We start from the raw sequence: 12,703 nt of genomic DNA on the forward strand, positions 1-12,703 counted from the left end.
AATGAGCTCGAGAAACTGCGGAAAGAGGAGCAAGAAAAGCAAAAGAAAGCACAAGAAGATGAGCGAAGAAAAAAGGAAGAAGACCAGCGAAAACAAAAAGAAGAAGAGAATGTGAAGAAGTTCCGACAATTTTTCAGCAAGGAAATTCTCGAGATGCGACGACGACTCTACATAAACGAAACATGGTAAAAGAACAGACTGCCTCCACTGAGAAATACTGCAAATTATCTAATTCTGAAATAACTCGAACTTATTTGGAATAAAACAAAAATCGTGAAGCTGGCGAGTTTTTTATGAGATCCGTGGGATTGAATTCAATTACTGTATCGCAATATGACGCCGATCCAGCCCAAAAAGCCGGGCAAAACGAGTTTCCCATCCTTCACCAGATCGAGAATATCTCACAAAGAGCATCGTCGAGACCACTGCAGAGAAATTAAACTACTAGATTATGTCGAATCATTTCCTAGAGATACTTGCATTTCTTCCAAATTCGCATGAAGTAGGGCTATCTTCTCATTCATTTTATCGAGCTCCCTTTTACCATCTCCTTCATTTTTGCCTGTCACCTTTTCTTCTAGTTTTTCAAACATTAACTTCTTTGAAATATTAGTCTTTTTCCAGGTTAGACTTGTTGATAAGTTCAATTTTGTTTATCTCTAACCGGCCTGTAATTTTTGCATTTCTTTCTGCTGAGTTTCATCCAATGGCGGGCTAATTCCTTGAATTTCCTCTGATTCAGGGTTTAACTGCTCTCTGAGAAAATAAACTGCTTCGGTAATAACCCGTTCCTAAAGAGCTGCTCAAAATATCGCTATGCCAGGATGCTGGAAGCTGATGTTCTTGTGCCATTACCTTCAATGTGAAAAAGATCCAGATAAGCGCATAAAAAAGGTAAGCAATTGTGATGACGGGGATGATTGAATGAGTCCTCATGCAGCGGACATCTGTATCGAGAATATTTGTTTCGGTGAAATTCCCACATTGTTCAACATCATATCGTGACTCTAACATTTCATTTGTTCTACATTTATGCCCAAGTGATTATAATTCTCAGTTACAGAGGCTATTTTAGAACATGCCTGAAAGAGATCATCGTTTGATTGCAAAAACAAGGCCGAAAATGAGCGGGAGACGATGCCACGGAAAAGGTCGGTCGAACGAGGTTCGTTGGGAAAGAGCAATCCTTGGGTCGTGATTCCAAAGCTGACGACAAGGAGGAGTAAGTAAATTCCGTTCCAGTAGACAGCACGACTTTCAAAGGTGTCACAAACCTCGCCGACTGTATTTACGTGTCTAATAGCCAAGCAATACCGTCCTTGAATACCAGATTAAGCCCGCAGCATGTGCAACGGTCAATCAAACGATAATGAAAGGTCCTTCGCTATTTCGTAAATATCATAATGATCTCATTATCGCGTCCACGCGTTTCTTATTCACGCAAAGGCGCTTAAAAAATTTAGGCAACGTAAAGACAAAACTCAAAGCAAAGAGAATCAACCCATTGTACAGACCATCGCTCAGTTGTAAAACTGTACCAGTTTCGCTACTCGTAATGCTTCGCATAATAATGGCAAAAGAAAGGAGAATCCAGGAGATTCCAGTTGATAAGTTTACGAGTGACCTTTTTTGCTGATTGAAAATCATGATTGATTACTGGTACTTGATATAAATGAGTATTTCTCCGAATGGATCATTATAACTCGAGGCTGATCATTTCAGCGTATTTAAACCGCATCCTGTGCCAGATAAATTCATTCGCGTTTCGCCAGTCGCGTACAACGGTGAAAACGGCCAGCGCAAAGTTCAACCCTTGCAGCGCGTAAACCAAGTACTCTTCCGGCTGAGGCGACGAATAGAACTTCTGCAAGAGCACTATTGAATAGAGGACAAGCATGACCAGATAAAATAGAGTTCCATAAATGTGCTGGACAAACGGCACGGCCAAGAACTGACCCGTCGATGCAGAAATTGATGTTGATTGGTTCTGTTTCTTTGGCAAGTTAAAAAAGTTAGCTTTGCAAAGAATACTGCTTAGTTTTTCCTGCTTCTATCCAGAAAAACCAAGATAAACTAATCTGGATTCTTGGCGTAGCTTGCACTATCGACAAAGAAAATTACTTTTCTAGATTTTAGCTGTTCTTCAGCCATCCAATCAAAGCCACTCTAGACCACCTGGATGTCAGAAAATGAGTGACAAACGTTTTCTCCAGTCAAGAGGTCCGTACTTTCCCCATCGTGAATTAAAAAAAAGCGTAGGTAAAATACGGAGTTCCAGCTTTGAGAAAAAAAACTCGACTGTTACTGTAACCAATCAAGGGGTGCTTTGTCAGAAGTGTCCAAAAGGACTGTCTTCTTGGAATGCTAGAAGAAAACGGACTTTTGTCACTTCTAGCAGAGCTTCCCTTTCAACCGACGACAAATTTAATCTTCGACTCGAAAAGGTGTTTGAAACCATAATGGATAAACTAGAACGACAGTATTTGTATTTTTCTATACTCGCCTATTACAACATCGAATCAAATCTTGCTACAGGTGGTCAGAAGAAAGTGCAGACATCTTTAGGGCAAACATTCAATCCCTGAAGCAGCCTGGGCGGTCTTCCGGCCATCTGAGAGCGCATTCGACAAATACACCTCACCAGAAGTCCGTAAGAAGCCCTATTTCGGTAATAATCCTCATCCCCTAAGCAGGGCGAGACCGGGCGACGCTGGGCGGCGCAGGGCGGCGGAAGGCGGCGCAGGGCGGCACAATTCAGTGTCTCCCCTTTCTTCTACTCAATTACTTTTTATGCTATTCTTTTAACTCATTTCCTTGACAGAAAACTTCGCCATAAGGGGGCAGAAAAAAGAGATAATGAAAAACGTGTAATTTCTTTTCTTCCTAAAGTATTTGTGAGGCGTTAACGAGCTACAGTAACTGAGGAACGAAGGTTTACCTTAGTGGGATGAGAGCGCCGTACCACCTACTCGAAATGTGCTCTTGGATAATCTGGCCGAGTTTTTCACTTTGAGTGGGATATACGAAGTGGCGCACTTGAATTTTTAGTATTTTATATCCGACTGTTGAGTTCCATCGACTCACAGTATCTAACTAACTGAGTTTATATCCAATTTTTGAAGCGGCGAAAGCAGCTTCTTCAGTCGCACATCGCCCCATTGAGAGCATCGAAAATTCATCACTTGCTCGTGTTCGCTGATAGATAGCTTGCCAAAGCAATCCGTTAAAATCGCCATCGCAACAGGACATTTTAGCACGTGAGCGGCTACAGCTGCGTTTGGAAGTAAATTCCGCCGCAGACGGGGAAGACAATGAGCAGCAACTTCAGCCTTTGAGTTGACCAGCGCCCAAACTAGAATTGTATGGAAAAAGTCGTCGTTTTCCATGTTGAGAGGACATCTGTCGAAATTGAATCCTTTTAAAAGCATAAAAAATGCCCGAATTTTCGGTGTTTTGGTACATTTAGGATAATCATTCACGCGATTTCCTTGAACGCCAGCGAAATATTCCAGCAGCCAAAATCTGCGGACGGGCATATTTTAACAAACTCTGCGTGATTGGAGATAAGCGGCCCGTTTCCTGATTCTTTCATGTATAAACTGGCCAGGATTAGCCGCCTCGTCCGCTGCGAACAGGCGGTATATCGTTTTTGAAATGTTGGGCGACTTTCGAGGGCTACCCACTTAACGGATCACGTGTTCTCCGTAATAGGCAGCCGTTCCGAGCGCAGATTCTGAAATTGCTGGCAGACGAGTCGAACGAAAAACACTTCGTCCTTGAGCAAAGCTGATACTACTCGTTCAATAAGTTCCGTAGACCCTTAAAAGCAACGAATGAGCAGCGAAAGTGGTTAGAAATCACACCTAAAATAGCGTTGTAGTCGTCGATAGGGCAGTTTTCAAGAAAGTCGGCGCAGATGGACTCATTGTGAGAAATCAACGAGAAAGTTTCAATCGGCGAAAATTTGAGGTTTGCTTCTCAATGCTCTGAAATCATTCATACTTTTCTTTATCAGTATTTTTCAATTTTAAGCTGTCCTATTTGTCGTTCAAAGTTATTCTCCAAGAGGATCAGGTTGTGAGCGAACTTGTTGTACAAGTCTTCTGAAGGCTGTTTTCCAAGAAGGTTCTAAAGAGAGGCAAGATGACCTTTGGCTAATTCTTAAAGAAAAACAAGGCTTGAAAAGAACTTAATAAATATCGTGTGCTCTTTCTTCTGATCGCAGTAGAAAGCGGGTTGAGCTGTGGCGCGAGTGGATTCATTAGCACGGGCACTCCCTTTGATATCACGTCTCGGATTCTCCTCTCATCCTTTGCAGCTTTATTTGGGATCAAAATGCGATAGAAAAGCGAACCTTTAAAAAAGAGAATTCGATCCGCTAGACTAGAAGCACTTGAAAACGTGGACATTGCCAGTATGTCTCTAAGCCCGCTCTAATATCATCCGGAAACTTGGTTAGAAGCGTGTGGGTTAGATTTGGGTCCAAACTTGTGTTTTCGCCTTCATCGACGACTCCGATAAATTTGACCGTTTGTTTAAACTAGATCGCCAATTCATAAAAAAATGAGAGCATTTAAAATTGCGCCCACCTTCGAGTTCAAACGTGTAAGTTGCGAGTCAATATCGCACCTGACGCCAGAGACGAGCACTACTGCCTCTGTTTTTGCTGCAAAGTAGAAAAGCAGCTTTAATTTCTCGACGAGCTCGTGGCGAGGCCAGTCGCTTAAAAAGGCTACCTTTTTACTCCGGCAAGAAGAAGTACCTGCAATTCGCGAGTGGACCACCTCTGACGATGAGCAAAAGGCTCGGACGTTCTTGAAACCATTGGTTGACAATTGAGCCGAAATTATTACGATTGGCATAAGCCACCTTCCCAACTGATTGAATACTTTTCAAGTCTCTCGTTCGTTCCATCTCCAGAGACAAGCAAAAACCTCTAAAAACTCGTCCCCAATTCTCTCATCTCGAGCAAGTGGCAAAAAGAATTCGCGAAGGAGAAGCACTGTACTGGCGATACTTGATCTTTGCCCATTGTAACGGTTCACATTTGCCCGCTGGAAGAAAAAAGGGAGTTACTGTGGTTACTTGGCCTGGCTTTAATTCGCGGCAAATAAGCATTTCACAAATTCGGCAATTGGAATTTTAATTGTAAATCGCAGATTGACAAAGTGCTGCTCGTTTATTATCCTACAAGAAGAAACTTCCGCCGCGTCAATTTATTTTCATAGCCAAACTTAATAAAATTCAATTTAGGTGAGAACGTCTAAACATTTGGACAGGTGATGAATGGCTCCTCTCATTGCCGTTTTCAAACGCGGTCCCATCCATTAGAAAACCTATTAATGTTGATTTTCGCTGTAAAAAACGACGCTCGCTACGCTTGAAAGGTTAATTTTGTTGGAGCGTGTTCCCGGAACTAATTAACTAATATAGGCTTTGGGGAGCTTAGTTCTCCTGTACTTTCGCATTATCACACGCCTTCCGACACGAATATTCGGCCCCTGCATATTCAGTTAAAGGATATGCATGTCAAGGCGCTACAAATTAAATTTGCGCACCTTGCATAGGGACACAGCCGCACAAGAACCAGTTAGAATGACGCCCTCACACTTTATTTAGAACGTAAATATCCAGCGAAAAAATAACATCTGCAACGTTGATTATTGGCGCCCAGAAGAAAATTAAAACGAGCATGCGGAATTCCATCGCGGACAAACAAGCTGTGATGAAAGAGAAGAGCCTCTGAGAGCGTAAAAAACGAGGAATGCATGAGACAGTGGCGATGGAGTACTCTGATGTGAGTATTCTCACGATGCTCGCCACAATCCCATATTGCCCCGCGGGGATATTGGGCTTTATTCATGATTCTGCCCCTACCCGGACCGGGTGGTTACTACTCCGTTTGATTGAGGTTAGAAGCGCGGAATAGCGCCACCGTTTTCACGTAGTCCGCGTGCCGTAGAATCAACGCGCCGCCCTTACTACAACTACACATTCACAACACAACCCTAGAAAAAGCAAACGATTCACTTCACTTACCTCAACACGCTTTTTTCCTATATTCGGCTGGGGAAGTAGAGAAGGAAAGAAAAATGAAGCGGGAATGAGAAAAAACACGGAAGATAATTTAAACGTGGAATGGGCAGACTAATCAAACAATGGGACAAATGGAGCCAAGAAAGAGAAGATGCATCTGTATTGCTTTGACTTGTGCGCTGACTCTGGAACGGCTCATACAATCAAAAATTTCTTAGACTTTGATTTTTATTTGCTGAGCCGCGGAATAGATTTTCATCCTAGCAGGCACACTATGCGGTATTTTCATCCCCAAAATGCTAACATCAGCGCCCGAGCACGTAGAGGTCACTTCAGGTATGCCCAAAATTCTAGCGCCAAAACAGGGTCAACGTGCGAATGAGTATCGGCGCGATAATCTAAGCGCAACACATAAACTTGCACAAACAAAGCTTTTCCAGCGGGGGCTAGAATCATTGGCAATTTGGCATTAATAGAGTTCGGCCACAGCGTGCAGATAATTTATTCAAATGATGACAGGAAATTTGAAAGTTTGAAAATTATCGTTTTCTCGATTTGCCGGCTGATTCACATCTTGATGAAGAGAATACCCTCATAATTAGCTAAATTGCGGAGCCACTTTTAGATTTAGCTCAAGGGCCTGGTGCGCTTCAAATAACACTAGTCTTCCTCCGCGTCCGATGGTACAGACAAAATTTTACCAGCACTTTTTGATCGTTGAGTTTCTAAACAATATGCCCTTATAGATAGCGATACGCTTGCAAAAGCTCTCTGACTGCGTTATCAGCCGCAGGTGGCCTATATCCCCTTCACCCGCGAAAATTCGTGGTGTAATGATAACGCAGACGAATGTATAATTAAATTTCATGAAAAAGCAGCATCTTGCTTGATTTGCAACGGATTATTAATGCAATCGTTAGATTGAGAAGACAAATTCACTCAGAATAAATTCAGCGAGCGCGCCGATTGAAGTGAGCTCCACGACAAGCGCGAGCACGCTGAGCAGCGACTCGACATTCACAGAGCTTGAAACTACCACTACCACAACAACCGAAGCAATAACAACGACAACTACGACAACTACAACGACGACAACTACCTCAACAACAACAACTACCGCATTCCCAACAACAACGAGCACGGTGCCCGTAATAGAAGCAGGCGAGCCGTTGCTCAACTTTTTAAAGAGCACGAGAGAAGATGACGAGCCCAAAATCGACTTTATAGACACGATGGACACGACACAAAGTAGAGTTCACATTGTAAATATTACTACTGGAAGCTGGATGTTCGGCGATGTCGAGAATCTTTGGTCACATTATCTCGTGATATTTGTTCCAAAGGGAAAGGTCACGATAGCAACATCACTGCCCGTTTATTTTTAAAACAGCAACGAATTAGTTATTCAAACCTTCTAAAAGTACCGCGACCAAAACCTCGATGGAAACGGATTCTTCTACTCAACCGAGGGGCCTGCTGATGGCAGCGATATGCTCCTCTCAATCGAAGCCGAATTCATGAAGGGTCTCGCGGAGCGCACAGGATCCGTCACAGCGCTGCTCTACGGTAATCCGCCCTCTCCGTTGCGACATGGCACCGGGTCAAACGACACGGAAGAGGTCTTCTTCGGAAACCAGATCTTGGCGCTATCGTGGGATTACGCCCGCAAATCCGAGCCTGTCGATCCTTCGGTGAGTCGTTTTTTTTCATTTATATATAACACCTGGAAAAATTAAATAATCCATTTATTAATTCTAAAATTATAGTTATGATATGTATGCAAAAAATAAGAAAGAATCCTTGAATTGTGGATATTTCAGGCCTTTTCTTAAATGAATCGAGACCGGGAATGAATCCTCGGTAACATGATCCGAACGTTAGCCCTTTGCGGCATCCGAGCTCTCGAGAAATATGCCAAAGAATGCTTGTGCATTTGCGATGTTCCGCTCTCTCCTTTTTGTATAAGAAAAACGCAGCGGAACAAACGCGTTCCGTTACGTTTAACTCAAACATCATTTCCGTGAAGTCCATAATTGGCGAGGCGCGGATTGAGCGCGGCCACACTCGAGAGTGTTCTTCTTTCTCATCTGTTCGTTCAGAAAAACGTGGTCTTTCCGATCCTGCGATCTGTTTTGCGAAGCTTGGACGCGGTGACGGACATTGTGCAGGAGAAAGACGAGCTGCCGGTTCCGATTAGCAATTTCTGCGTGATGTCGGAAGTCCCCTTCGTCGCCTGGCTCGCTGGAGTAGATCCGAGGGTCAAGTGCTCAGTTCCGATACTGACTGACTTGATTAACGGCACCGCCCAGTTCGAGCGGCAGTACAGGTAAAAACCCCCACGTTTCGAATAATTTCTTGTGAAAATATAAAAATCGTCGCGCTACAAGCGTAAAATCAAATTTCAAATGGGAAAAATCGTAGCGCTCAAAACTTGTCTCGAATAATTTTCAAAGTTCCTGCATTTCTTTTTTTAAAAAAGTGATCAAAGGTCTATGGCTGGCTGGAGTCATCACTGGGCTGGCTTTGGGGATCTGTTTGACGACCTGGGCTCGAGAGAGCTCTGGGAGGTTCTTCGACATGTGGACCCGATTTATCAACCAGAAAGATTCAATCAATCGATTCTCATGCTCAGAGCCGGAAACGACGAAGCTTCTGGTAGATACTAAGTCATTCCTCAATGCTTATACAATATATATTAAGTTCCCGATGCAACTTACGATTTCTACGACAAAATGAGCAAGAACCAAAAGATCTACCTACGCTCGCTGCCCAACTCGTTGCATGAGATCGACGAGCGTTTCCGCAACACCATCGAAGGCTTTTACGTTGCCGATCGAAGCCAGTCGCGAGAGTAAGTCTACTTCATTCAATCAAGCTTGTAAAGAGAGAAGTACTCGGTCTCTGACTAGAGGAATGCGCCGTGCATAAATTTATATTTTCTTCAAAAATGTGCTTTTAGAAGCCCGCAGCCAAATCTAAATTGGACTTTGCTTGCCACTGACGAAGAGAACGAGATCATCGTCACCAGTGATAGACGACCTTCGCGGATAACAGTGTGGATGTCTGAAACGCAGAACAGGAACAAGAAGGATTTCAGACTTTTGAAGCTGGTCAAGGATGGCGTCACCGCGCAAAACAGTCAATATTTGTGAGGAGATTCAGTTGACTTTCGCTGTTTTACTGTTCTTGTAGGCCCTTCAAGGAACCTCCTTACCTCGAAGACATCACTTTCGATTTGGAGCGATATCGAGGCAGGCGCCAGGCGATGTACACTCAGCTGTACACTTACCGGGCGAGTTTCGAAATGCCCCCGAAAGGCTACTGGAAAGCATACTTCATCGAACTCGAGTTCGTCGGCCAGTGGTCCTCGCAGATCTACACCACGGAGACAAACGTGATCCCGAACAAGCTGCCCTGGCAGGGATGCTGGGAGAACCAGCGCAAGAAGCACTTCTACGACTGCGAGAAAAAGTACGAGCGTCGCTTCTTGTGACAGAGCAGAATCATCAATACAGAGTACCTCTACGAAAGTGGGAGGCACTGCCGCGCGCCGGAAAGTGCTCTTATTCACTATTTTTATAATCTTTAACCTATGTAAAATGCCCTCAATCAATACACTTCCTGAAAACATATTTATTAATAAATTTCTATTCAAATTTCAGAATCAGTGTAGAATTTTTATTTATTCGCAGACTTTCGAAATTAGCTCTTTATCTTTCGCCGCAGCTAAAAAACTTTATAATTTGTATGCAAATTATCTCAAACCTTGTATTTCGCAGAGAAGAGAACTTCGACAATCTTTATCGCACTTTGAATGCTGGCTTTTGTGGTACTTGTTTGCAAAATACTTTCGAAAACTGCCACTGCTTTTGCCGTCTTTCCACGCTGCGACGAGTGCACCCCATGATTCAGGAGACAGGTCTTGAAGATTGTACTCCGCTCTCGCCGAGTATGACTAGATAATGATGAAAATTAGAGGCTTTTCATGAGAAATAATGACCTTGAAGAACTTCGGCGTTTCGTTTCTAGCAACGTCTTCTACATTCGTTTTGAAGGTATGATGCTCCAGTACAGCAAAAGTGGTATTTTCCCGTTCCCAACTGAGTAAGGCTGATTTTGTCATCGAAAAGGTAAGAAAATTGCCCTCATCAAGTTCATAAAATATTAACACTGAAATCAGTCCTGTCAATTTCGTACACTCTGAAAGAAGGATCCACACCCTCCCATGTTGTCACACTTGGAGTGACATAGGCTATGTTGCTTGGTTGCTTCTCGTCGTAGTCAGAATAGAACACTTTTATGTGATCCCAATGGGTGTGGCCATAAAACTGTACAGTGACGGTTTCTGAGAACCTAGTCAAATTTATAATAGCCCTAAATCTATACGCCGTACCGATCGATTATTTTGTAGAACTCCGCCGAGCAAAAGTGGATCGTGTCGGGCTCTCCAGGTGGTATGTGTCCTAATAATAGCACTTTTTCCGACGTAGCTTCGGCCCTCACTAATGTGTCCACAAGCCATTGATGTTGGTTGCTTACGGTTTTTGAAGGGAAGTATGTAATTTTAATTTGTAAGGGTTTGTCGCCTCGTGAATAGAAAATGCACGAGTGACACGGCGCAACTAGCTGTTATCAGTTGTTATATTCACGGGAGAAAACCGAGCCCGGGGTCGCCATCCGTGAGAAGAATCCAGAAGTTCTCATCGTTGCAGAAGTTCGAGTTGATGGAGACGACTCTGAAGCCCGGTCGTAAAAGCTGCGTGTACTGAAGGAAGGGGATGCTTTTAGTCAGAATAAGGATCAATTTTATACATATCCGTGGCGTTTTATGGTCTCGTAAGATTGTGCCTCGAGTCCAAATGGTTCCCACGCGTCTGCTAACACCTAGATGGGCTTTAGATTTTTCACACATGGCAGAAATTACTTCGTAGAGCCAATAGTCGCTGCTGGGAAAGGCGTTGACCGGAACTCCTTCATGATTCCCGACCGACGGTAAAATCACTGTTTTCTGAATAAAATAAAATAGAACTAACGCCAGAGGAAGAACTTGCCGGAAATCTTTTGCGAAATTCTTGCGTGATATTGAATATTAGACCAGCGGTAGTCCGGGGAGAGTACTCCCAGAGGTTATGTGCTAAAATTATAAAAATGGCTTTGATCAAAGAATCAGCTTACCCGGCGCGTCACCTGTCCAAAAAAGGAAGTCCGGTTCGGGAAGCGTCTCTTTTGCTGCATCTGAGGCTGATAAAGAAACTCGCTCAAATAATCGAATAAAATATGAAAGGTGTCCTTTCCTAAAGTGGCGGCAAATGTTCTGAATGGAATGTCACAGGATGCTTTTGTGCCCCAGAAAAACGCTGAATTTGCTGCGCTTTTTTGTGAGCTTCCAGTTGAGGAAGAGCGGCAGCATAGCGGCTGATCGCATTCAGATAGCGCGTTCTCTTCGTAATCCAGGTCAATGTGGACGTCGGTTATGTGGAGAACTTTGAGAGTTTTAACTGGCTCGGTCTGGGGTTGAAAATGTGAAGTTGAGATTTCAACCTTTGTGCTCTTTGAAATTTATAACCCGCGCTTAGTTGGGAACGCCGTCTTCGATCGTGGACGCTTTCTAGTTGGGATTTGAACTTGCTTCCATTCGAACAGATTCCAAATCTCAGCCGAAGAAAAACAATCGGGCAGAATCAAATTGCAAACTGATTGAGGACTGGGTCGGACATTACGCACAACGGCGAGAAACTCCGGCCGGAAGAGGTCAATCGTCCCGTAGCAAATGTTTTTGTCGAATATTTTAAACTGCCAGCAGATTTTCTTGAGAGACCTTGTCTTTTGATGCTAATGGAATTTCGTGATTATCGCGGCTGAAGAGACAAAGATACGTCTCCTTGTCTCCAACAATAACCATTTAGCTAACTTTGACAAATGAACGCGTTGGCCCCTCGCTCGGTTCTCACAAACGGCAATAAGGTTTTCACCCCCGCTTCGCATGCGAGACATTTCGTCGAGTAAGCTAGAATATTGACCGCTCCAAATAACTGTTAATTAATTCTGCTTTTCTACCTCTTGACTTTAGAACAAGTGATGCGTCGGCCAGACAAATAGCAAGAAAGATTACCAGCTTCATGAGCAATAAACCTTCTCTTTTAAACTTTCCGCTCTCGCCTTTTTAATCCATTGTTTATTTTTTTTATCAGAACTTGATCTCGAAATCAAGTCTGGGCGAAAATCGTTGATTCTTTTCTGAACCTATCCCGCTCGTAAAAATGCTTTTAGTAGGAAACAGAAAGTGACAGAAGAAGAAGCAGAAAGTGATAATACATTGATTGAGGGCGGAGATTAGCCAAAGCGGGTATTATTTTCGGACAGCGCTTCAAGCTGGGAAGATGAACTTTTCGCGTCATTTTTTCGCGGATCCTCACCCCCTGTGAAATCTAGCAACAGTTTCACAAGCAACGTTTTTTTGATGTTTGGCGGAATTCAATCGATCCGACGTCATTCGCCGTTTATCCTATATTTTCCATCGATTAACAGCAAAATGGCGATTAATAATTTTCGCGGGCTCAATACTTTTTTCTCCCTTCTTTCAATCTAGGTACCGGGCAAAATATAAGCAAGTGGCTTTGTCCCACGGCAATGGAGCTGGGATTCGATTTCGTAAATTTTCTCGTCA

General features: G+C 43.4%; 3 protein-coding genes across 3 annotated transcripts; 1 reads left to right on the forward strand and 2 right to left on the reverse strand.

The window, feature by feature from the left end:
* Positions 1-4,378: 4,378 nt before the first annotated feature.
* On the reverse strand, positions 4,379-5,172 carry LOC145708744 (uncharacterized). The gene is made up of 3 exons (XM_081786441.1): positions 4,763-5,172; positions 4,590-4,722; positions 4,379-4,540 (listed from the first exon to the last, which is right to left on the reverse strand). The coding sequence occupies exons 1-3, from the start codon at positions 4,912-4,914 to the stop codon at positions 4,379-4,381; spliced, it is 447 nt and encodes a 148-aa protein (XP_081642567.1). The 5' UTR covers positions 4,915-5,172.
* A 1,122-nt stretch (positions 5,173-6,294) lies between these two features.
* Positions 6,295-9,644, forward strand: LOC145708746 (uncharacterized). Its single transcript, XM_081786442.1, has 8 exons — positions 6,295-6,372; positions 6,991-7,385; positions 7,458-7,727; positions 8,136-8,362; positions 8,525-8,691; positions 8,737-8,887; positions 8,996-9,184; positions 9,229-9,644. Exons 1-8 carry the CDS (start codon positions 6,333-6,335, stop codon positions 9,527-9,529), a joined length of 1,740 nt encoding a protein of 579 aa, XP_081642568.1. The 5' UTR covers positions 6,295-6,332; the 3' UTR covers positions 9,530-9,644.
* Positions 9,645-9,693: 49 nt separating this feature from the next.
* LOC145708747 (sphingomyelin phosphodiesterase-like) lies at positions 9,694-11,938 on the reverse strand. The gene is made up of 12 exons (XM_081786443.1): positions 11,855-11,938; positions 11,331-11,544; positions 11,212-11,271; positions 11,088-11,170; positions 10,961-11,044; positions 10,849-10,920; positions 10,701-10,801; positions 10,430-10,570; positions 10,219-10,389; positions 10,037-10,136; positions 9,802-9,991; positions 9,694-9,762 (listed from the first exon to the last, which is right to left on the reverse strand). Exons 1-12 carry the CDS (start codon positions 11,936-11,938, stop codon positions 9,719-9,721), a joined length of 1,344 nt encoding a protein of 447 aa, XP_081642569.1. The 3' UTR covers positions 9,694-9,718.
* Positions 11,939-12,703: the final 765 nt, after the last annotated feature.

The sequence above is a fragment of the Oikopleura dioica genome, chromosome XSR (genome assembly GCF_907165135.1).
Source record: "Oikopleura dioica chromosome XSR, OKI2018_I68_1.0, whole genome shotgun sequence".
Classification (NCBI taxonomy): Eukaryota; Metazoa; Chordata; class Appendicularia; order Copelata; family Oikopleuridae; genus Oikopleura; species Oikopleura dioica.